Here is a 26,685-nt window from a genome sequence, read left to right on the forward strand (position 1 = left end):
GCGCCATGTTAGCAATACATTAGCCTCACAGAGCACAGCGATAACTCATTTTCATCCTTAACATCTTACTAGCAAACACCATCACTAAAGCCCTCTGCTTTGTATAGAATTTCAAAGTATCTTAACTGTAACTTGGAAATCAAACTCGTAAACATGGTTTCCTCATTATGCCTCAATATCACATTCAAAGTGTGTTATATAACTATTTCACAGTGAATTCTTTGGAGTTCAATATAAATTCCTTCTTTGTTGTATGAGTTGGAAATATCAACTCCAATTCTATGGTTTATCTTCCCACTTTTTTTGCTGTTTTTGTGAGGAAGATTGGCCCTGAGCTAACATTTATTGTCAATCTTCTTCTTTTTGCTTGAGGAAGATTCGCTCTGAACTAACATCTGTGCCAATCTTCCTCTATTTTGTATGTGGGATGCCTCCTTAGCATGGCTTGATGAGTGGCGCATAGGTCCGCACCCGGGATCCAAACCTGTTAATCCCGGGCCACTGAAGCAGAGCACACAAACTTAACCACTATGCCACCAGGCTGGCCCCTTCCCACTTTACTTACAGTTACTTTTTGTTATACATTATCATAAATTTTAAAATAGTCAAGTATATCAATTTTACTTTTGTACTTGATGCTTTTGGTGTCTTAGGAAATGTTTTCTACCTCAAGCCCTAAAGATAAACTTCTATATTTTCTTCTAAAAGTTTGAAAGGTTTACTTTCCATACTTAGATCTTTAATCCACCTGGAACTGATATGTGTGCAGTGTGAGATAAGGATGTCATTTTACTTTTTTCAACACAAATAACTAATTGTCCCAGCAACATCTTTTCACCTGATTTTTAAAGCACTTCTAGCTATACAACGTGTCCAAATATGTGTGAATCTGTTTCTGAGCTTTCTATTCTGTTCCATGAGTCTACTTATATGTTTAACCATAAACATGTATTATTTTAATAATATAACAGAAAATCTATGTGAAAAAGGACATGAAAGGATGATGAAGGACTGAAAAGAAAGGAACAAATGTTTAGACCAACAATTTCAGAGAACTTAAACTCTTGAATGTCACAGAGACTAGTAGTCCAAAAAAGTTAGTTCTACATAGAAAGAACTCTATGAACAATTCTGAAGATCTGTAAAAGAGAGATTAAACAGCAGTCACAAATTACTAGTGAGACAAAAGAACTGTAAATTGAATACTACACACAATCACTGAGGTATGGCATGTTGCCTATCTTTGCATAAAAGTATTTTGCTCCTTATACTGCTTTTTAACCATCCTCCACCAGAAGTACATGCACGCACACACTCAACCACAGAAAGAAACCGTACTTCGGATATGAGCTACATGGGGTTAAAAAAACAGTACAAAAATGAATTCTTAAGAATGCCTGTGGCAAACTTCATAAATCACCACAGAACTTAAGTTTAATTTTTACTAACTCAGATAATTACAGCTATTTCCTACCCTTGTGAACTTGGAGCACATTTCCTCTGCTTCTTTTATCATGTTTGCTCGAAGCATGTATTTTGCACATTTAGAATTGATAAATCGATCAGCTGTGTCCAAAGACTGCGCTTCATCCATCCACTTTGCAGCTTCTTTGAGATTACCTATATGCTTTAAGAGATCAAAGTATTAAAGAAATCACAGTTTATGATTAAGAGAATATGGGTGCAATATAAATGGAAAAAGTTTATAAAGACAAATCAGAAATTTGGTAACATTCCTGTCAAACTTATCTACAAATCTTTGGGTAAATTACAATTTACACTTACTAAGAGCTGAATCAAATGATCAACACTGATTACATAACTATGCAACATAAAACTCCTTAGGGTTATTAGAGTATTAGAAATAGATTACCAAGGTGCCCCGAAGTTATTTCTATATGGAAAGAACTCCAAGGGTTTTTTTTTTTCTTGATGAGGAAGATTGTCACTGAGCTAACAACTGTGCCAGTCTTCCTCTATTCTGTATGTGGGATGCTGTCACAGCACGGCTTGATGAGCAGTGTCTAGGTCCACACCTGGGATCTGAACCCACAAACCCTGGGCCGCCAAAGCAGAACATGTGAACTTAACCACTATGCAACTAGGTCAGCCCCTCCACGGGTTCTTAAAAGTGGCCAAATTCTTCAACTATTCAAAAAACATGACTAAGATTTTACCTTGTAAATTTTTGCTTTCATATAGAATAATTCTATTAGAGTTGGAGTACTAGCAATTGCAGCATTAATATAATCCAAAGCCAAAGAATATTGCCCAAGTTTATCAAAGTGCTGTGCCAGGAAATACTGAACCCAGAGTAGTGTTGTTGGTGGTTCCTTCTCCCCCTTCTCTGCAATCAAACAAACATAAAATTATTATGGGGAAGAAGACAAAGTAAAGCAAATCATGTAACTTTCTCTCTCCCAATGCATAATGAAATTAATAATTATTACAATAATAAACAGTAAAAACCCAGCAAAAACGATCAATTTCAACAGAAAGAGATATGACTTCATGCCATAAAGTTCAAAAAGTGGCAGCCAAGCACAGAAACAAGATGCTAGTTCCATAGGCTTCTAACTCCTACCGCACTCCAAAGAAAGAATGCTGGGGAAGAGAGGTCAATTAATCTAACTCTGTGAGTTCTCAGGCTGAGAGCATAAGGCAGCAGGCCCAGGAAAAGTCAAGGAAAACAGCTCAGAGAAAAGGTGTCCCTAACCACTACTACAAATTCCACAGAGGCAGGAAGTGCCAGGGGTTAGCAGTGCCGAGGCCTGGACAGTGAGTGAAGGAAACTCAAAGCTGAAGGGCTTGAGGAGGATACGTTTCTGACAGGGTGATATTAACTCTGCTCATCAGCTGAGCTCTGTCCTGTTCCCCCCTTGTACCCTCAAGCTACAGAAGAGCAGGTAAGAAATATCAAGCTACCAAAATGGATTTCAGAAGGGAAGACATACAGGTATAAAATACGGTAGAAAGAGTGGAAAGGAGCATTTACCCGCACTACATCAGAAAAAAGTAGAAGGTCTCCTAGGCTAGCTGAACTATAATGAAAAGATAGTAATGCACACACACAAATTAGCATAAATTAAAACAAATAATAAAGGCAAAAAGCCAAGCATTTATCTTGCTCCTGTTTATATAAACTGTATTTCAAGGGAACCAAACATTTGATGAGGGAAAATTCTCTGTAAGAATTACAGCTAATAAATGCAGAAGAAACGATGATAGGATTGAGGCAACGATCTTCAGCGGCTGTGAAAATTATTAGGTGAGAGGCCAATGAGGAACTTTTTAATGGGCAGATGAGGCTGACAACATCTGAACCCTGATCAATCTTATTTACTTCTGTGTCTGTTATTTTATTATGAAGTTTGTTTCAAACTAACAAAAACAAAAGGACAATAACATGTATCAAAAGATACACCAAGAAACCAGACTAAAGTGGCATCTGCATGGCTGAGAGCACTCCAGCGTGTTTTCTAAATCAAGCTGTCCTGGTTTACATATGCCCCTACAAACAGAGAAACAAAACACGGTTTAAAGTAATAAGAGTAGAAAGAGGAGAGAAGTAGGGATTCAGGAAAAACAGGTTTCAATACATTAAGTGCACAATCTTGGCCAAGCCACTCAAACTCTCAAGTGTGTTCACTCGTGTTAAAATAGGGTTAACTCCCACCTCACAAAATCATGGAAAATTTAAATTAAATAAGATTGAAAGTGCTCTTCTCATTTCATTCACTAACTCAAAAACTATTGAGTAAACAGCTAATCATGTAGCACGTACGTAACAAGATAGTTTTACTATAAGTGACTACAAAGGGATTGAAATGAGTAATCAAATTCCAATTCGATCTAATTTAAACTTACCATAAGGGCTAAAAAAGTCACACATTTTAAGAGAGGCTTCATAATTAGTAACAAGCTCCTGGATTATAGAAATCTGTTAAAGAAACATAGTTTTAAAATTTAAAAATATTTTATGAAGGTACTTATACTTACTATGGGTTAGATTTGGAAACAATACACAGCGTATTTCAGAACTATGAATTAACAAATTAACTAAACCACTAGGGTGTCTGCTTTTCCCCCCTCCCTGTGTGGGAGGAAAGTGAGAAAAAACACAGAAAATGTACTGCTCTCTTCATTAACAGTAAAACAGAAGCTCATAATTTCTCATCTCAATAAGTAGCTTCAGGTTTTGAAAGACAAATTATCACTAGTTACTACAAAACCTTTTTTTGACCAATAAACATATCTGTATAATTTATTATTATTAACAGTTAATTTATTTGCCTTTTGCTTCCCACTGTTATATTGTGAAGCTGTAAGCCATTATATATTCAGATTTTCTAAAATGCTACTCATCACAAAAAAGTCAAGTAAAATGATCCAAATCATACTCTAAGTTGACGGAAGTGGTTAAGTAAACTCCTAACTAGATGTTTAAACTACCTTTGTTTTTAGTGATCATTTTGACAGAATTTGCATTTCAATGCTCACTCAGGTACGAATGAAATATTATAAACCACACAGTAAATGTGCTATGCCCTGCGAGCGCCAACAGCAACATGAATGAGAAGTGGCAGGAGAAAAAAAGGTGCTTACATGTATAGTTGGCTTTAAATGGCCACTGATGTCAACTGTTCAGAATGAGTTAGAAAATATAACCATCTTATTTGTGAATTTCAAAAAAAAAAAGGTCAAAAGTGAAGGAAAATCATTAAAAATTTTAACTGTATCTGACCAATATGATATTATTTTCATAGTGATAATGTTGAAAGTATTCTAATTTTTTAAAAATGGCCTTAATGCTACTAATACCTCCAGACACAAGGAAGATACAGACAGTGGAACAACAATAATAATAAGCCAGTAACTGTCACAAGTGCTTTACAAATATCATGTAGTAATTATATTAATAGTCAACCCTATATATGGCACTTACCATGAGCTAGGCACTGTTTGAAGTACTTTACTTGTATTAACTCAGCCTTAAAACAACCCTATGAAGTATGCACTATTAATAAACTTCATTTTACAGGCAATGGGAAAATAAATATAAGCTGCAAGTACACAATGGCGGAGCCAGAGTTCAACCCAAGCAACAAGGCTCCCGAGTTAAGCTTTTAACTGCTCTGCTCTCCCAGTCTTCAGTATACGGAGCATCGGCACAACTGCTCCGAAAAGGGGAATTCTCCTTGACTCACCGGGGTCCTGTCAGACTAGAGACTAACGGCAGCACAGGAACCTTTCCCCAGTCAGTTCTAGTGCACAAAACACCAAGTGGTGTGCATCAAATCGGCCAGACCGTGGAAAATACACTAAGTGCTTCCAAACTGAGGAGGAGTAAACTTTAAACACACACACACACACACACACACACACACACTGGGGGGACAACAGGGAGGGGAAACTGAGGAGGAGTAAACTTTAAACACACACACACACACACACACACACACACTGGGGGGACAACAGGGAGGGGAAACTGAGGAGGAGTAAACTTTAAACACACACACACACACACACACACACACACACACACTGGGGGGACAACAGGGAGGGGAAACTGAGGAGGAGTAAACTTTAAACACACACACACACACACACACTGGGGGGACAACAGGGAGGGGAAACTGAGGAGGAGTAAACTTTAAACACACACACACACACACACACACACACACACACACACACTGGGGGGACAACAGGGAGGGGAAAGTTTGCCAGAGAGGGAAAAAAAGTAAGAGAAGGCTTAGGAGGGACAAACTTATGACACTCTTATGTGACATTAAGCAACACATTTCCAAATACACATTTCCAAACTGAGTTCCCAAAGAATCTTAAAGAGTTCTTGAAATTTAAAGAAGTTTTCTTTTGTTTGATTGGGGGGAGGAGTGTGTTACAGAGGGACAAACTGGGCAGCCACCCAGCCTCTGGAGGAGTCCTAACTGTGTTATGTCTCAGGTCTCCACGTGCATTATAATCTCTAATATCAAATGCTGTATATTAATTATACCATTAAAAAAATTGTGATCTCCTACTTCAAGTTTGTAAACATTTATTACATGGGGGCCGCCCCATGGCCAAGTGGTTAAGTTCACACACTCCGCTTCGGCAGCCCAGGGTTTTGCCGGTTAGGATCCTGGGCATGGACACGGCACTGCTCGTGAAGCCATGCTGAGGCAGCATCCCACATAGCACAACCAGAAGAACCTACAACTAGAATATACAACTACGTACTGGGGGCCTTTGGGGAGAAGAAGAAAAAAAAGAAGACTGGCAACAGATATTCGCTCAGGTGCCAGTCTTTAAGAAAAAAAGAAAATAAAGCATTTATTACAACAATATAAAATAAGCAAATATAAAATTAACAAAAGAGAGTTATTTCATTTACGAATCATGTTAGCATGTCTACAAAAAAACTAAAAAGATTTGAAAAGTCTGAGTGAAATCAAAAATGACTGATTTGCTTATTATTGTCAGCAGCCCTGGTAAAAGGCAGAAACTAAGAATCTGTTCTTAAAACAATTACAGGTTTTCCTATCTAAATTCACTTACCTACCTACTACTAAAATAAAGTCTGAAACATTGCTTACTATTTTGTGAAAAGTGGGATGTTAGACATTTTATTTTCAGATAAACAATTATTTTCTTTCTAGGCCTCTTTATGAACTAACCAAAACGTACTGTAGTTTCACTGCCAGTGAGGAACAGACCATGTATCCACAAAGTCCTAATCAGATTTTGGTATTTATGGCTACAAAAGAAACCTCTTCGTGCATTCCATGTAACACAAGATGGTATGATTTAATTAATTTAATTTTGAATCCAAATTAGAACCCTGCTCCACAAAGTCACAGGGTGTCATGTCCATAAAGCCACTGACCATCCTACTGACACCAGTCAAAAAACAAAAAAAAGACCAAATTAAAACACTTCTCAGGCCTACATATCTTTGTGATATGATGCTACATCATATGGCATAATTTTCTATAGAAAGGCAAAAGGGAAATAGATGGGACTATACATTAATAATGAGGAAAAATATGTAAATAACATAAAAAAACAGACCACAAAAAGAATTTACACACATTATGACTTCACTAAAATACATATACATAAATACATATCAATAAAAACATTACCAAATAATTAGGATAGTAAAATATGGGTACATTCTTTCAAAAAACAATAATGCTGTATTGTTTTAATAATAAGACTTTTAAAACAAAGATTGTTAAAAAACAATGTTTCTTAAAATCTGAATAAACCTACAACTAGTAAGGAGATTGAATGAGTAATCAAAAATCTATTAACAAAGAAAACCCTGGACCCAATGGCTTCACTGGTGAATTCTACCAAACATTTAAAGAACCAATGCCAAAGTTTTCCCAAAAAACAGAAGAGAAGCAAACACTTCCAAATTCATTTTATGAGGCCAGCATTACTCTGATACCAAAGCCAGAAAAAGACACCATAAGAAACTACTGATCAATACCCCTGATGACTATGGATGCAAAAATCCTCAACAAAATACTAGAAAACAGAATTCAGCAGCATACTAAAAAGATTATACACCATGACCAACTGGGATTTATTCTGGAATGCAAGGATGGTTCAACATATAAAAGTCAAGGTAATATGCCACATCAACAAAATGAGGGGAAAAAAAAAAACTATCATCTCAATTGATGCAGAAAAAGCATCTGACAAAATTCAACATCCTTTCACTATAAAAACACTCAACAAACTAGGATTAGAAAGATACTACCTCAATATAATGAATGCCATCTACAAAAAACCCACAGTGAATATATCAAATAATGAAAGACAAAATGTTTCTACTAAGATCAGGAATGAGGCAAGGATGCCCACTTTCACCACTTCTATTCAACACAGTTCTGGAAGTTCTAGACAAAGCAATTAGGCAAGAAAAAGAAATAAAAGGCATCCAAACTGGAAAGGAAGAAGTAAAAATATCTGTTTGCAGATGATATGACCTTTCCTACAGAAAATCCTAATCACACCACAAAAAAACTTTACAACTAATAAACAAATTCAGCAAAGTAGCAGGATACAAAGTCAATATGCAAAAATCTGTTGCATTTCTATACACAAATAATGAACAACCTGAAAAGGAAATTACAAAAACAACTCCATTCACAATAGCATCAAAAAGAATAAAATACTTATGAATTAACCAAGGAAATGAAAGACTTGTACAATGAAAACTACAAAACATTGCTGAAAGAAATTTAAAAAGACATAAATAAACAGAAACACATCCCATGTTCATGGATTGGAAGACCTCTTATTAAAATGTGAGTACTACCCAAAGATATCTACAGACTCAATGCGATCACTATCAAAATCCCAATGACTTTTTTTTTCAAATAGAAAAACTCATCCTAAATTCACATGGAATCTCAAGGGAACCGAAATAGCCAACGCAATCTTGAAAAACAAGCACAAAACCAGAGAACTCACATCCTGATTTCAAAACTCACTACAAAGTTATAGTAATTAAAACATGTGGATGAAAACTGACAGAGACTAATGGAATAAAAGAGCCCAGAAACAAACCCTCGCATATGTGGTCAAATGATTTTTGACAAGGGTGTCAAGACCACTCAATGGGGAAAGGGCAGTCTTTTCAACAAATGGTGAGGGGAAAACTAGATATCCACAGGTAAAAGAATGAAGCTAGACCCTTACCTAAAACCATAAACAAAAATTAACTCAAAATGGATCAAGGACCTAAAGGTAGGACCTAAAACAATAAAACATATGACAAAAGCTTCATGACCTGGATTTGGCAATGATTTCTTGGATATGATACCAAAGGCACAGGTAACAAAAGAAAAAATAAACAGACTGGACTTATTGAATATTTTTAAATTTTGTGCATCAAAAGATCACTCAGAGTAAAAAGGCAACCCACAGAATGGCAGAAAGTATTTGTAAATCATGTATCTGATAAGGGGTTAATATCCAAAATATATAGAGAACTCCTAAAACTCAACAACGACAAAAAACTCTATTCAAAAGTGGGCAAAAGACATTTCTCCAAAAAAGACATACAAATGGCCAATCAGCAAATGAAGAGATGCACAACATCACTAATCATTACAGAAATGCAAATCAAAACTACAATGAGATACTTCACCCTCAGAGGATAACTATTATCAAAAAAACAGAAAACAACAACTGTTGATGAAGACGTAAAGAAACTGGAACTCTTGTGCACTGTTGGTGGGAATATAAAATGGTACAGCTGTTACGGAAAACAGTTTGGCGGTTTCTCAAAAAATTTACAAAAGAATTACCAAATGATCCAGCAATTCCATTTCTGGGTATATAGCCAAAAGGATTGAAAGCAGGGACTCAAAGAGGTATATGTACACCCATATTCATAGCAGCATTATTCACATTAGCCAAAACGTGGAAGCAACCAAAGTGTCTATCAACAGATGAATGGATAAGCAAAATGTTACCACATACGATAAAATATTTTTAAGCCTTAAAAAGGAAGGCAATTCTGCAATATGCTACAAGATGAGTGAACTTTGAGGACATTATGCTAAGTGAAATAAGCCAGTCACAAAAAAGACAAATACTGTATGATTCCACTTAGAGACACTTAGGGTAGTCAAAATAATAAAAACAAAAAGTATAATGGTGGTTGCCAGAGGCTGGGAGAAGGGGAAAATGGGAAGTTACTGTTTAATGCATACAGAGGTTCAGTTCTACAAGATGAAAAGTGTCATGGCGATGGATGGTGGTGATCGTTGCAGAACAATGTGAATGTATTTAATACCAGTGAACTGTACACTTAAAAATGGTTAAGACAGTGAATTGGATGTTGTGTATTTTACCACAATTAAAAAAAATAAAACAAGGGGCCAGCCCAGTGGTGTAGCAGTTAAGTTCATACATTCTGCTTCAGCGGCCCAGGGTTCACCAGTTCAGATCCTGGGCATGGACATGCAGACTGCTTATCAAGCCAAGGTGTGGGAGGTGTCCCACATGTAAAATGGAGGAAGATAGGCAAAGATGCTAGCTCAGGGCCAATCTTCCTCAGCAAAAAGAGGAGGGTTGGTGGCAGATGTTAGCTCAGGACTATCTTCCTCAAAACAAACAAACAAACAACCAGTGGTTCTTAAAATGTGCTCCTCAGACCATGAACATCATCAATACTGGCATTAGCATCACCTGGTAATTTGTTAGAGATGTAAATTTTGGGACCAAGCCCCAGATTTACAGAATCAGCGATCTGTTTTTAGCAAAACCCTCTTGTTAATTCTGATACACACACTAGAGTTTGAGAACTGAGGGGGTGGCCCAGTGGTGCAGTGGTTAAGTTCACACGTTCCACTTCTCGCTGGCCCGGGGTTCGCCAGTTCAGATCCCGGGTGCAGACATGGCACCACTTGGCAAAAGCCATGCTGTGGTAGGCATCCTACATATAAAGTAGAGGAAGATGGGCATGGATATTAGCTCAGGGCCGGTCTTCCTCAGCAAAAAGAGGAGGATTGGCAGTAGTTAGCTCCGGGCCAATCTTCCTCAAAAAAAAGAGGGAAAAAAGAACTGAGAAAAATATTGCAAAAAGACTATTACTATAAAGCAAAATTAACGGTAATAGACACTTTTGTGTGCGTGTGTGTGTGAGGAATATTAGCCCTGAGCTAACATTTGTGCCAATCTTCCTCTATTTTATATGTGGGATGCTGCCACAGTATGGCTTGATGAGCAGTGTGTACGTCCACACCCAGGATCCAGACCTGCAAACCCTGGGCCACCAAAGCAAAAATTGCAAGCTTAACCACTACACCACCAGACCGGCCCCAGTTATAGACATTTTTAATGCACCATGACCAATACCACGCCATCAATCTCACTTAGAATATCTGTAAGTTAAAAAACTTTCCAGGTCTAGAAATTCAGTCCTCAAGTTGTTCAATTTATGGAAGCAAAAATTTTCTCATGAACTTATAATGCCATCTACTGGCAGTTGCAAAAACTGCAGCTGAAGTATGTTTTCAATAAGGGTCTCTCTGCATCTCTAAGGGTGAAACATTTTTAAAGTCAGTTTAATAATAAAAGTACAACATATATTGAAGTTACGTATAATTCAACATAGAGACATATAAATACTACTGAATAAAAAAGATCTCCAGCTTTAGAACTTCAAAACAAGATTTGATTGAGGAAAAATCAAGATAATGTAAAGTCCACATGAAATCTCCTAAATAAAAGAACCGCAAAGAACATCGGCTTTCCTGGTTCATTAGGCATATTTCTTGAATCTAAAAAATTTATATTAAAGTCACTAACTCAAGAGTTAAGCGAATAATTCAATTTTCCAAATCTGTCTATGAAAGTTAAGTCTAAGGAGTTTTACTCGGGTATAAGGACCCATCATACTTCAAGTCTACCTAGAATTTATGTCTCAGCTCAACTCCTTTCTTGTAAAACTTAACATGTAATGACTATCCTTCTTGAAAATAATATTTTGCCACTGCCATTTAAAATCAAGAAAACCAATCTACTAAGTTAGTTATCTAAGATCACAATAAAAACTTAAAGCCTTGGGGCCAGCCTGGTGGCATAGTGGTTAAGTTCGCAAGCTCTGCTTTGGCAGCCTGGGATTCGCAGGTTTGGATCCTGGGCACGGACCTACACACATCAAGCCATGCTGTGGCAGCATCCCACACAGAAAACAGAGGAAGACTGGCATAGATGTTAGCTCAGGGTCAACCTTGCTCACCAAAAAAACCCAAAAAACAAAAAAAACACCGAACTTAAAGTCTCCAAAAGGACAGCTTAAGTTATACAGCCAAAATTCTATGAACTGAAAAATTTCCAAATTCAACCACCTTATCCTAATTTAAGTATTTTCTTCTATAGCTATATTTGATCAAGACTGAAGCAGCTTTATTTTTGTTAACAAAATCTAACCTGGGCAAATATTGTGACTACTATAGATAATTTCCTAAATCATGATGATTGATCAGCTTTTCTTATGTACAAGTTAAAAGAATCCTTTATTAACCTTAAAGACAAAGTGCTACAACACCACATCTGATACACAATTTTTCACAATATAGACACAAATCACATGCTTAAAATGTTACTGTGACACGAAAGTCACTGAAACTATCTTTTCATTTTTTTACCCAAACTGGAAAACTAAAAGCACAGCAGTTTATTGACAAGGACCAAAACTGCTGGATTAATTTCCAATAAAAGTACAATTAGTAGTGACAATTTTGGTTTCGAAGGAGCTAGTTCCGGAGATAAGTTGTCCAAGAACTAAGACACTAAAACGAAAACAAGTAATTTCTTGCAGAGATGAAGTGTGAGGAACAGGGGTGGTGAGAGAATAACCAGTTCTTGAACACCTTTCTCTGAATCAAACACTTTACAAACTTTATCATTTAATTAAAACACACACCAACTCTTTAAGTATTATTTTCCCCAACTTCATGATCCAGAAACAGATTTAGGTAATTGCTCAAGCAAAGAAGTGATGGAGTTAGGATTCCAAACCAGACCTGATTTCAAAGCAATGCTCTTTTCCCTGCACGGTATTTGCCAAAGTGTGATACACATGGTGAAACACAAGATGATTATAGTTAACTCACCGACTAAAATTTTTAATTTTTATTTTATGTTTTATAAAAAATAAACTAGCATAAACCTGTGCATTTTATGAAAAACAAAAAAGCAATCAAACTCAGTGAAAAAACAAATTATAGGTGTTCCCCAGCAACAACAGCCAAATGATTCAGTACTTCCCATAGAAACACCGCAATGAAGTTTATGATGACTCTCTCTTTCTTCACTGAACACGAGGCCAAGTTTTCTATCACTCTTTGTACCTCCTGTCACGGGTTTCTAGAGAGCACACATAGCTCCGCCCGTTCTTTAACTACAGGAGGATCTAGGTCTGTTTTCATAGTATGGGCAGATTATCACACGAAAGAAAGGTCTCCTGCGAAACAGCCTACCTTCTCTTCCTGTGAGTGGACAGTCATTTACTTTCTGTTGAGACATCTGACACTTCATCTAGTCAGAATCTCATCAAGTACTCAATTTCCAGGATGTTTTAAGTTACTCCTATTCAGTACACCTGTGTACTGATAGCCAGCTTCAACGGAATCAGATGCACCTGTAACAACCCAGGCAAACCTTAATGACGACCGTCCTTACTCAAGAGTCTTACACTCACAGGGAATGTCTACAGAAGAAAACTAGGAAGTCACATCCATTATAGGTGAAAATAGAAGTCCAAAATTAATTTGCAGAGTCATTTTGGTTTCTTTTATAACACATGCACACACCAACATGCATAACCTGTAACCTTGACAGTTGAATTAAAATTAAATAAAAACTGATTTCACTATCTTTTTTTGTACAAATACAAATCTTTATTCTTAAACCTGTTTTTCTCACTCAAATCAGTAAAGTAAAAGATACAAGTACAGAACACTAAGAACATATTAGAAAAAGGACACTAAAAAAGACAAGCAAATTAAACCTAAAACAAGTAGAAGATTAGATTGGAAATTAATGAAATAGGAGGGGAAAACAATCGGCAGACCTAAAACTTGGTACTCTGAAAAGACTAACAAAATGAGCAAATCTTTAGCTAGACTGACCAAGAAAAAAAGACTCACATTGTTAAAATTAAAAAGAGAAAAGACATTACTACTGACTTTACAGAAATAAAATGATTATAAAGGAACATGGATGATTATATGCCAATATTTGATAACAGATGAAATGGACAAATTTCTAGAAACACAAATTTCAGAATCCAGGTCAAGAAGAAATAGAAAATATGAGTAAACCAAAAACAAGTAAAGAGTTTGAATAGGTAATCAAAAACTACCCACAAAGTCCAGGCCCAGATGGCTTCAACTGGTAAATTCTACCAAACATTTAACACCAATACTAATTCTTCACAAACTTTTCAGAAAAAAACAGAACAGGAGAGAACACCTTCCAACTCATTGTAAGGCCATTAATATCCTGATACCAAAACCAGACAAAGACATCACAAGAAAACTACAGACAAGTATCTCTTAGGAATAGAGATGCAAACATCCTCAATAAAATACTAGCAAATTGAATCTAGCAACACATAGAAAGTATTATACACCATGATTAAGTGGGTTTTATCACAGCAGTAACAGGTTGGCTTAACATGTGAAACTCAATTAATGTAATACATCATATCAATAGAATAAAACCCAAAAAACACATGATCATCTCATCAGACACAGAAAAAGCATGTGACAAAACTCAACACCCTCCCACAATAAAAACACTCAACAAACTAGGAATAGAAGGGAATTTCCTCAAAGTTATAAAACGCATATATGAAAAATCCATAGTTAACATAATATTTAATGGAGAAAGACTAGATGTTTTCCTCCTAAGATCAAGAACAAGAGAAAGAAGCCTCTCTCATCACTCCTATTCAACACTGTACTGGAGGTTCTGGCGAGGACAATTAGTCAAGGAAATGAAAACAAAACAAAATGGAAAGGAAGAAATAAAACTTTCTATTTGCAGATGACATGATCTTACACATAGGAAATCCTAAGAATCCATTACACCAACTATAACAGCTAATAGACGAGTTCAGCAAGGGTGCAGAATACAAGATCAATCTACAAAAATCAACTGTATTTTATATACTAGCAATGAACAATCTGGAAATGAAATTAAGAAAATAATTCCATCTAGAATACCATAAAAAAAATAAAATACTTAGGAATAAGTTTAACAAAAGATGTACAAGACTTGTATACTGCAAACTCCAAAAAAGTGCTGAAATTAAAGAAGATCTAAATAAACGGAAAGACATCCAATGTTCATAGATTGAAAGATTTAATATTGTTAAGATGGGAATATGTCCCATAGTGATCTACAGATTCAATGCAATCCCTATTAAACCCCAGATGGCTTCCCTGTAAAAACTGAAAAGCTGATCCTAAAATCCAAACACGAATAAAAGGAATCCTGAACGGCCAAAAGAATCTTGAAAAAGAACAAACTAGGAAGATTCACACTTCCTAAATTTAAAACTTACTCTAAAGCCAAAGTAATTAGGACAGTGTTGTACTAGCGTAATAACAGATGTACAGATCACTGGAATAGAACTGAGAGTCCAGTAATGAATGCTCACATTTACGGTCAGTTTATTTTCAACAAGGCTGCCAAGACCTTTCAACAGAGAAAGAACAGCCTTTTCAACACACAGTGCTGGGAAACTGGAAAGTCACATGCAAAAGAAGGAAGGAGGACTCCTACCTCACACCACATACAAAAATGCTCTCAAAATGGATTGAAGACCTCAATGTAAGAATTAAAAGTATACAACTCAGAAGTAAATGTGTAAATCTTCATGACCTTGGATTTGGAAACAGTTTCTTAGATATGACACAAAAGCACAAAAAACAAAAGGGAAGGAAGATAAACTGGACTTAACCAAAACTAAAAACTTTTGTGTGTCCAAGGATACTTTCAAGAAAGTGAAAGACAACCCAAAGAATGGTACAAAATATTTTCAAATTATACCTCTCAAAAGGAACTTGTATCTAGAAGATAAAAAGAACTCTTACAATTCAATAATAAAAAGACAACCCAATTAAAAACTGGCAAAGAATCTGAATTGACATTTCTCCAAAGAAGATATACATATGGCCAATAAGCACATGAAAAGATGCTCAACATCATCAGTCATCGGAGAAATGCAAACCAAAGCCACAAAGAGATAGCACTTCACGCCCAAGAGAGTGGCTATTAATCACACATAACAAGTGGATCGTCGGTGAGCATGTCTAGAACTCAAAATACTCATACACTGCTTGTGGGAGGGTAAAATGGTAAAGGCACTTTGGAAAACAGTCTGGTAGTTTTTTACAAGTTTAAACATAAAGGTAGCATTTGACCTAACAATTCCAATCCTGGGTAGATACACCCAAAAGAAATGAAAACATGTACATGCAAAAACTTGTGCAGAAATGTTCATGGCACCATTATTCATAATAACCAAAAGGTAGGAACAACCAAAATGTTCATCACCTGATAGATAAAATGTGGTATAGCCATAAAATGGGATATTATTTGGCCATAAAAGGGAGTGAAATACTCACTCATCCTACCACATGGATGAAAATATTATGCTAGGTAAAAGAAGCCAGAGAAAAAAAGGCCACATATTGTATGATTCTGTTTGTACAAAATGTCCAGAATAGGCAAAACCACAGACAGAAAGTACACCAGTGGTTGCCTAATGCTGGGGGGATGGAGCTTCTTTTTGGGGTGATGAAATTTTCCAAAATTACACTGTTGTGATGGTTGCAAAACTCCAAATATACTAAAAATCACTCAATTGTACACTTCAAATAGTTAAATGTTATGGTATATCTCAATAAAGTTAACAAGAACAATGAAAAACACTGGGAGGAAGGTACTGGTATCTAGTTGGTAGAGACCAAGGACAGGCTAAATATCCTATAATGCACAGGTCAGGCCCCTATGACAAAGAATTATCTAGCCCAAGATGTCAATAATGGAATTCTCTGTTGTGGGGGGCTGTCCCGTGCATTGCAGAATGTTTAGCAACACCCCCGCCTCTACTCGTTAGACGTCAGTAGCACACCCTCACAATGGTGACAATCAAAAACGTCTCCAGACAGTACAAAATGTCATCTGGGGGACAAAATCCCCTTTCCCACCCACCCCTGAGAAGCACTGCTCTAGGGGAAGAGGACTTTCCATACTGTTTCTAAAGCAGTAGACGACTTTCTACAATAAAAATAAAGATCAACAAATTTGGTTACATTAAATTTTTAACTTCTTTATGTCAAAAAAAAAATCTCCATAGAAAAGCAAACACAAGAAGGGAAAATATTTAACAACCTAATGCTGGTGAGGGCCCAGTGAACCTGTCACATACACTGGTTCAATACAAACTGGTGTCTACAATCCTAGAGAAACCAATCTATCAGTGTTTATCCAAGAACCACAAAATGTTCATACCTTTTACTCACTAATTTATTCTGAGAATTTATGAGAAGGAAATAATCCTAAGTAAAGCTATGTGTACAACGATACTTAAGATATTTTTTTAACAGTGAAAACTTGAAAAATGGAAGTTCAACAACGGAGGTATGATTTTATAAAAGACTGCAGTCATTTAAAAAGGAAGATAATGAAGACTATACAATAACACATTAAATGCTCATGAAATTGCCAGGGGAAAAGGAAAAGCAAAATTTTTTCATCAAAATTACTACAGCTACATATATACACCACAAATAAATTCACAAAGAAAAGAACCTTGAAAGGAATTACACAAAAAATGCTCTCAAATAGTGCATTCACAATTTAAAATGCTGGAGACATTTTTAAAATATTTTTTTGCAATTGTACTATATCGTGACTTCAAAAGATTATTTTATTTTCATGCTACCTGACATGAATTATTCTTCAAGACTTGGAAAGTTACAAAACCCTGTTTATCAGACTTAACATTTTTTTTTCCTTAAGATTTTATTTTTCCTTTTTATCCCCAAAGCCCCCTGGTACATAGTTGTATATTTTCAGTTGTGGGTCCCTCTAGTTGTGGCATGTGGGACGCCGCCCCAGGGTGGCCCGATGAATGGTGCCATGTCCGCACCCAGGATCTGAATCGACAAAACTCTGAGCCCCCGAAGCGGAGCATGCAAAATCAACCACTTGACCACCCGGCCGGCCCCAAGACTTAACCTCTTTGAAATCCTTCCTTGAGAGTTAAAATGCAGCCCTTGCTAAAAGTCAGGACTAACTGCTGGTTAGAAATGTGCAAATTTTAAAATGCCCTTATGAGGATTCACAGATGTATGTGGCCAAAATTATTTGAGAATTTCCCATACTTGTAAATTTTTTCCCACTATACTAAGTTCTGATGACTTGAACTCAATTTTCTGCAGTTTAATTCAATTCTCAAAAGCACTTGGTAAACATTCCTGGTGTGTGCTTAAAAATTAATACTAAAGAGATGTCAAAGATTCCCATATAAATTAATGCATTCTCAGTGCCTTCTTTAAAAATGCAATTTCCACACTTTATAAAATACCAACAAACGCTTAACACCTTTATGATGGTAACTTTGGATCAATATTGGAGGGATCTGAAAACGTCTACGCCCCTTGTGAAAACTGAGAAACCCCGTGAGAACTCAGCGAAAGCCTAAAAGGAACCTAGTCTTTAACGAACACTGCATTCACTTGTTGGTGCGACACAGTGCGACAAAAGCAGCGTGCTAATTCACATATGTAAGTTCTTTATGACCTTTCATCTCACCTTTCTTCTCTGTCACCCTTGCCAAAAAGAGTAAGAGAGGAATTCTGGCGAACACTAATTTAAATAACATACAGAAGTTATTGGTAGGCGCTGCTATGTGTTTTCATATGAACCAATCACTGTTTCTCAAAAAATGCATAGCACTGCCATTACAGTCAAATAAAGCATACTACAGACATCAAAGAACTGTAAGATTTTTTAAAGGTAAATGACATTTTTACTAATCAAGTACTAGATATTATCAGTTGTCCCTTTCAGTTTACAAAAGCTGCTGCCACAGGGAAGAAAGTGCCAATCAGTTATACCTAACATAGACCTTGGTTTCAATATTTTACTATTCAAATTATTGCTAATTTACAAATAATTACGGGTCAAAGCTAAATAAAGTGGGAGAGGTTGAACAAAAAATATTTTGGCATTTCTTTTTTTCTTTTTTTAAAAATTATTGGCAGCTGAGCTAACAACTGTTGCCAATCTTTTTCTTTTTTCCTCCTTCTTCTCCCCAAGTCCCCTAGTACGTAGTTGTATATTCCAGTTGTAAGTGCTTCTGGTTGTGCTACGTGGGACGCCGCCTCAGCGTGGCCTGATGAGTGGTGCCGTGTCCACGCCCAGGATCCGAACCAGGGAAAGCCTGGGCCGCTGAAGCGGAGTATGCAAACCCAACCACTCAGCCACGGGGCCAGGCCCTATTTCAGCATTTCTAATAAAATCTTTTCCTTATCAACTAGTAACTTTCAAAAACTCTGACTACAGAACAGAACACAAGATTTCAGACCTTTAATAAATAAGAAGTAATGCTTACAAATATTTTGTTTTCTATTAACTTTTAATTTTCTAATTATCTTTCTAATTTAAGACCAAGTGCCTATTTTCTAATTTTTAAAGGCAGAAAGTATTATTCTCTTTATTCAAGAACTAGCTAAAACTACATTTATTAAAATGTAGCCTATTTGTTAAAAGTAATAGTACTAAATGACATTTTACTGGTGCACTAACTCAATTATCCATGCTCTAACTTTAAAAGCACGCATAACAAATTAAAAAATCCACTATCATACTATAAAATAATAGATAGTTAATCATGAACTAGTTAAATATAGACCTCTGGTGACAATACGTCAAATTTAAAATCCCACTAGAAAAGTATAGCCATTAAAAACAACTTTTTTCATCTTAATGCTTTTAGAAAGCCTTTACACTCTTGGAAATCTCACAGATTGACATTTCCTGTGATAGTACTTATACCATATGCATATAATTTCAGTTTATTATTAGACTAAGGTGATTAACATTACTAAAATAGAGAAAATAATTAAATCATAGCATATTCTTCACATGGAAATCTTTCTATAATAATTAAGTTAGTAAAAAGAATATAACAAAATAGAATAAAGACCAAATTTTACCTTTTCTGTATTGTAATATAAAGATTTCAAAGTAGTAAACAAGGGTGGGCAGCCTTTACTGAAGTTAACCCTCAGGAACTTATCGATCAGGTCTCTAAATTTTTCACCTGGAAACAAAAGTATACCTTGTTATACTTCAATTAATGTAAACGGTTTTCAAAACGACTTTATAAACAAAGATAAAACTCCCTCAAAAACAATGATCCCCCTCTCCAATTTTAAACCCAAAAACTCAGCATTATTTCTTGTTTGTTACCAATAAGGAGTATAACACCAAATATCTCAGTTGGCAACTACATTTTTTCCCTAGATCTAGGTTCAAATTATCTTCAAGGAACACTTCGAAAGATAGGTAAACAAGATGACTGCACAGCTTTGAGTAAAGGTAACCTACTATCCATTGTGAACAGTCCCACAGCAAGTATCTGTCCCAATGTCACTGACCAGCACAGACTCAGTCCTGTCTGCAGACAACTCATAAAGCACTCTGCAGACTACAGAAAGATTCTACTGCAATCAGCACCACATTCAAGTAGCAGCCAAAATATCTTTTTAAACCCTAAAGTGGTATTTACAAATGTTTTCCAAATCAACTAGCAATTTACTTCAACATTCATTCATCCCACAATCATCTATCCAGCACCTACGCATGTGCCAGGCACTGTTCCAGGTAGTACAGAGATAGCAGTGATTAAAACCAAATTTTTTTTTTAAATCCTGCCCTCATGGAACCTAACACTCTAGTGAGTGAGATAGACAATAAGTAAAACAACATGTGTTAGACACTAGACAGAGCCCTGGAACATTCTAACATCAGAATTAAAACAAATACCCTGGGACTGGCCCTGTGGTGTAGTGGTTAAGTTCTCGGTGTACTCAGTTTCTGCGGCCTGGGTTCACAGGTCGGCATCCCGGACCCAGCCCTACACCACTCGTCAGCCATGCTGAGGCAGCAACCCACATACAAAATAGAGGAAGACTGGCACACATGTTACCTCAGGGCTAATCTTCCTCAAGCAAAAAAAAAGGAAGACTGGTAACAGATGTTAGCTCACGGCTAATCTTTCCCACCAAAAAAATATAAATAAATAAATACCCTATTTGCAACATCAGTAAATAATTATTATTCTTACATCTTTACCAAAAAATTTTGGTGTCATTTTTTGAAAGCAGAAAAAAATTGAAAAAATTTTAATTTTAAATACAAAGGTTCTAACTCAGATAAATGAACTTTTTGACAGTAATAGTTAATATATAATGACATGGATTTGCCCACTCACTTAAAAAAAGATATGTCATGAATGTTAACCTGAAGTAAGACTACCAAAATGACCTCTTAAGGTTTCTTTATGAATCACAACACTTCACTAAAAACCAAGCAACTCAAAGTGTTTGTTTTTATTTGTTGTGACTGACAGTGTTGAACAAAACATGCATACTCAATAAAATTAGATGTCATAAAAATTTGAAAGAGAAATTTAAATTTTATTGAGTAGAAAATTTATCAAATATAAAAACAGGTTCAACATTTGTTAACTCTATTATAAAGACTGATTTCAGATAATCTCTCAGCTTTGTATCAGAGGAAGTGCTGGAAAGATTTGACCTCTGAAACTAATTTTGATTTTTAAGGAAGTAATGATGTGTATTTAACTCAGAGTGAAGATGTGTGTTGTCTTGGTATACTTCGTACATGATCTTTCAAAAATCACAGGTTACTTAGGGGAATGCATAAACCTCCACTTACTTTGTATGTGACGTTGGGCAAAATAACTTGTCCACTAAAAACCTTTCTCCACCCTAAGATGAGGATACTATCATCAGCCTCTAAAGTACTCTTATATGGCTCAAACAAGCTGGGAGCATATAGCAGGAAGCAGAGTGCCTGGCACACGGTAACCACTCAACAGATGTCTTGATTATCTGACAGCTATTGTATTTCTACAGGTAAGAATCTTTTGCTATCATCTACTGAGAAAACAAGCATTTTATCTTCATGTCAGGACCTTACATTTTATCTTTACTTTGGGCTCCTCTTCTTGGTCAACTTTCTCAGTCTATTCAGATCATACTGGTAGATTTGATTTAAAAGACAATATACTCAACTCTCAATTATCCACAATATTGAAAGCCTCTCCTCTCACTAAACTGTCACTTAGACTGGACAGCTCCAAGAACAAATGAGGAAGCTCCTACCTGCTGACAGCACTGAACTCTAGACACTGAATTCCAGTTAAGTGAAAAGGAAAAGCAGGTGCAGAGCAATCTATGTCAACACTTTCGTACAGAAAGGGGAGGAAAAAAGCAAACTATGCACAAACTCCCCAAACGCATTTTTGTTTGTATATGCACAATGTATTTCTGGAAGAACACACCATCTACTGATAACAATGGCTGTCTCTAGAGAAGTAAACTTGGTGGCCAGCGGACAGAGACAGAAAAAAGATCTTTCACTTTAAAACTCTTTTGTATCCCTTTACCTGGAACTGTATAAATGTATTATCTAAACAAGAAGCCTACATTCAGTTACTCAACTGCTCAGTCCACACTATACCCCGAAATTACTTACTATTTACACATCTCACAACGTTTTCTTTAGGTATAAGAAAAACTCTTTCACGAAACAAATAACCTCCCTTCTTCCTAGTTATTGTTAAACAATTCTTTAGTACTCCCATAGTCTTTCCTTTGGGGGGTAAAAAGACCATCAATCATTATGTGTCTGTTCAGTATTACAGCTTACAAAACAGGTTATCTGACTACACAGATGCTATGCTAATTCTTCTCCAGATGTGTAGCATAGATTCACACAAAACTGATGTCTCAAAATTCATTGCTAAAATAATGAACATAAACAGCAAGATCAGACTGTATCTGACTCACTGGAAATTTATTCTAAATATCGGAGCATGTCCTCACTACAAAAAAGAAATGATAATTATGTGACCTGGCGGAGGTGTCAGCTAACACTGGGGTGGTAATAACATTGCAATATATAAATGGATCAAATCAGTATGTTGTACACCTTATGAGTGACATATAACATTGTGTAAGTCTACCTCACTAAAAAATAAAAAAAAATAATAATCCAAAGAAACAAAAATAAAATAATGGAGCAAAATTTGATTAGCATTCTATGTTTAATACACTGGATTATCTCCTTCCCTCTCCCTCCTCCCTTGGTCAGTGAAGACTAAGAGAACACGATGAATCAGATAGTTATTTTGAAAAGTACCTGTATCCCTGCATTATCTGCACAGCACTTAATATTTTAGGCTGCTAGAGAATCTCCCCAGGACTTCTGCTGTGTTCACTACTCTGTAGATAATAAACCTTTTTAACCAAAAACTAGAAAGCCCTTTTCAAAACTCATCTTGCATTCTCAAGTTCCATCATGTTTCTTGAAAAAGACCTTAGTGCTTTTGATAATGCCAAGATACCTTTCCTATTACACAAAAAAATATTTCTAGACAGGCAAAAAAACTTCATGAAGTATTCAGCTTTTGCACAAGTACAAGTATTTGCACGATTTTATACAGGCTCACTGGAGCTCTGTAAATACATGTATGTTAGTACCTCACAGTGATGTTGACCTTGAACCCATGCCATCAGCCCCCTCAAGTGAGACCTATTCTGTAAAAAGATCCCTTTAGCATTTCAAAGCCAGAATGTCCCACAGAGTCCACACAGATTCCACTTTAACCTAAATTGTGCTTTAAAATCAATAGTTGATTCTAAGTTATCTTTCAGTAAAAATGTATTTCCTATCATGTACTGAGGGCTTTTAGAAAACTTTAGCGACTATGAACATAAATCCAGGCAGGGTAAATTTGAAGTTCCATGTTCCATAAAGGAATAAAAGAACTAAGAAGTCTTGTCTGTAATCTTAAAGTTAAATGAAGTTTCTTTCTTTTCCTTAAGAGGCACATGAATGCATTTGAAAGCTCCAAACTAAGCGAATATCTCCAGTCACATTGTGAAACACAAGACATATCCTGAGACAGATTAAAAAAAAAAAGTCAGACACAAAAGGCTACCTATGGTATAATTCCATTTATATGAAATGTCCAAAACAGGCAAATCCATAGGTACAGACAGTAGATTAGTGGTTGCCTGGTGCAGGTGGGGGACAGGGGGCGGGGGAGTGGGAGTCACTGCTAATGGGTGTGAGGTTTCTTTTCAGAGTGATGAAAATTTTCTGAAACCAGATAGTGAGGATGGTTGCACGATTCCACGAATATACGAAAACGCTAAGTTACACACTTTACCAAGTGAATTTTATGGTATGTGAATTGTATTTCAAAAAGCTGTTATTTTACAAAAAAAGGAGATATAGAAATGTGAGCCCAAGCACCTTCCATAAAACACTTTTCTAGGGAAACACTCCTCCCTGCACAACACAGCCTGTCTTGGAAATTCACGATGCATCTATTACAGTTTCTGGGAAGTCCTGCAGAAACCTGACTGATCACGTTTAAACCAAAGCCTCCCAAAGTCAGGGAACTGACGAACACCTGGGTCCACCAGCACCCTCCTCCTCCAGCCTATTAACATCCACTTAGACATAACGGTCCCCAGAAGACATTAGGGGATCTGCTCTCAGTCTTTCACAAAGCCAAACAAGAGAAGATCAGAAGGCACTGGTGGAAAATGAATTTTTAAAATAAATTTGTATCTGCTGTCTAATCCAATACATTTCTAAGAGACTTTTCATATATTTTAAAAGTTAGTCAACTAAAAACTTTCAATTTTCATGAATCTTTTGATAAAAAGAAAATTAGAAGACAATTGTTTAAACAAACATTTCCATTGTAAATGAGAATTCATTAGAAAATATACTCCCTGCTCACCCCATGCCTAGATTTTTAAGTTATATCAGTTTTCTAGGGTCTGACTTGTATCAAAAGACATGCCAGAAGTCCCAATAAGTAATACATAATCTATAGTACTTTCAACTAAAGATAAAGACAATTTTAAGAAAAATGGCACAATTTTCTATAAAATCATCAAAGATATTAACTATCTGAAGAGCTAATATACTCTTTAGCTCCTATACAGTCCAAAAGTCAACGAGTTCAGCTACATGCAACAACTTGGATCAAGGTCATGAATATACTATTGATCAATAAAAGCAAATCACAGAACACATACCATAGTACTCCAATTTACATAAAAGTACAAAAGCAGGGGTTTTTTTGTTTTTGTTTCTAGGAATAAAAAAACACATGGAGCGCTACAAAAATAATAGCATGGTAAAAAGCAGATTTCAGTAAAGTGGTCAACTCTGAGAAGAGAGGGGGCCTTCAAAGGGAATGGCGATGTTCTTAAATAGTGCAGCGGGCATAAAGAGCTCACAACTCTTTCCTTGAATTTATGCTCTAAAAAAAGATTCAAAACTACAAAACTTCTACCACTAAATCGTAATATCTCACATATAATTTGTCATTAAATTCTAGGGAATTTAATTTACCTTCTAAATATGGTGTTTAATTTTTAAAGTCACTAAAGAAAAACAATTTTGTACAGATAATTTCTGATACTTAAAACCAACACATAGGGGCCGGCCCCGTGGCCGAGTGGTTAAGTTCGCACGCTCTGCTTTGGTGGCCCAGGGTTTCACATGTTCGGATCCTGGGTGCGCACATAGCACAACCAGAAGGACCTACAACTAGAATATACAACCATGTGCTGGTGGGCTTTGGGGAGAAGAAAAAAAAAAAACCAACATATAGGCATATACTGAACACTCTTATGAACATATACATAATAAATTCACAACAGATCATTCCCACCCACAAGAGTGGTGTAAATGTAAACTCTATACCAGAAACAAGTTTTTAAAATGTGAATGGTGTTGAGTAATTTCAACAAATAATTATTAGTGTTACAAAGATATCCTAATATTACCTGGGACAAGATTCAAAGGTAATCTTCTAGGTGAAATTGCTCTGGGGTGCTGCTTACTAATTTCTTCATAAATTTGAAGCCTCTCTTCTAAAGTGCCTAGTATCAGTAAATATGTATGAGAATCAAAGCATAAAAAGTCTTACCTACAATAAAATGCTAATTAACTTTAAAAATTATGATACAAATATTGCATTATCAATATTAAAGCTGCTCTCAATTTCGGTAAGAATGACATTAACTCTGTGGTAGTGAAATAACAAGTAAATTACCATTTTAAACCCAGTCTCTGGAGAAATTCAAAACTTCTTTCACCAACACAGATTCTACATCCAACTCAAATGATATACACACAAGACACACAGACACACTGCCCTTCTCTTATATTCTCTAGGGCACAACCCATGAAAGAGAAAATGTTCCTGGGGACCAGCCCCACGGGGAGTGGTTAAGTTTGTGCGCTCCGCTTTGGCGGCCCAGGGTTTCACCGGTTTGGATCCTGGGCGCAGACACGGCACCACTCATCAAGCCATGCTGAGGTGGCATCCCACATGCACAACTAGAAGGACTCACAACTAAAATATATACAACTATGTACCTGGAAGCTTTGGGGAGAAAAAGGAAAAATAAAATCTTATTAAGAAAAATGTTCCTTTATAACATATCTTACGTAAACCCTCTAACCCAACGGAGCCTACATACATCAATACAAAAATCTATAACGCCTGTTGATTAAGCTTAAAGAAGCAACAATTTTAGGATCATGAATGCAAACGTTTTATATTTTAAAGAGATTAACTAAATTTCTAAGGTAGTTTTCACACTTAAAATCTTCAATGAAACTCCATTATAAAGAACCCCATTTGTACAGACTGTTTAAAGTGGCAATTATTTCTCCCAAATAAAACGATATAAAATACATTTCTAACGGAAAGTTGTATCTTCCCTGCCAAGAGCAACCTGATTTTATAGTACTAAACAGAGAATCTATATATAAACTACATGATACTCT

At 36.1% G+C, this 26,685-nt stretch overlaps 1 protein-coding gene across 9 annotated transcripts in view; it reads right to left on the minus strand.

Annotated features, from left to right (window-relative positions):
- The window catches only part of NAA16 (N-alpha-acetyltransferase 16, NatA auxiliary subunit), a 69,479-nt gene that overhangs the window by 16,357 nt on the left and 26,437 nt on the right, over positions 1-26,685 (minus strand). For 6 of the 9 annotated variants that reach the window (XR_011493001.1, XM_014854836.3, XM_044779910.2 and 3 more), the window contains 5 exons: positions 25,677-25,772; positions 19,770-19,876; positions 3,868-3,940; positions 2,178-2,347; positions 1,475-1,627 (listed from right to left, as the gene is read on the minus strand). Coding sequence is in view for 7 of the 9 variants with exons in the window: in XM_014854836.3 (XP_014710322.1) it covers positions 1,475-1,627; positions 2,178-2,347; positions 3,868-3,940; positions 19,770-19,876; positions 25,677-25,772 (599 nt within the window). In the remaining 2 variants the exon portion in view is untranslated. The remainder of the gene's footprint in view (positions 1-1,474; positions 1,628-2,177; positions 2,348-3,867; positions 3,941-19,769; positions 19,877-25,676; positions 25,773-26,685) is intronic. The other 3 variants (XM_014854840.3, XM_014854838.3, XR_011493002.1) reach the window with 2 other exon arrangements.

This window comes from Equus asinus, chromosome 11 (genome assembly GCF_041296235.1).
Source record: "Equus asinus isolate D_3611 breed Donkey chromosome 11, EquAss-T2T_v2, whole genome shotgun sequence".
NCBI classification, from domain to species: Eukaryota; Metazoa; Chordata; class Mammalia; order Perissodactyla; family Equidae; genus Equus; species Equus asinus.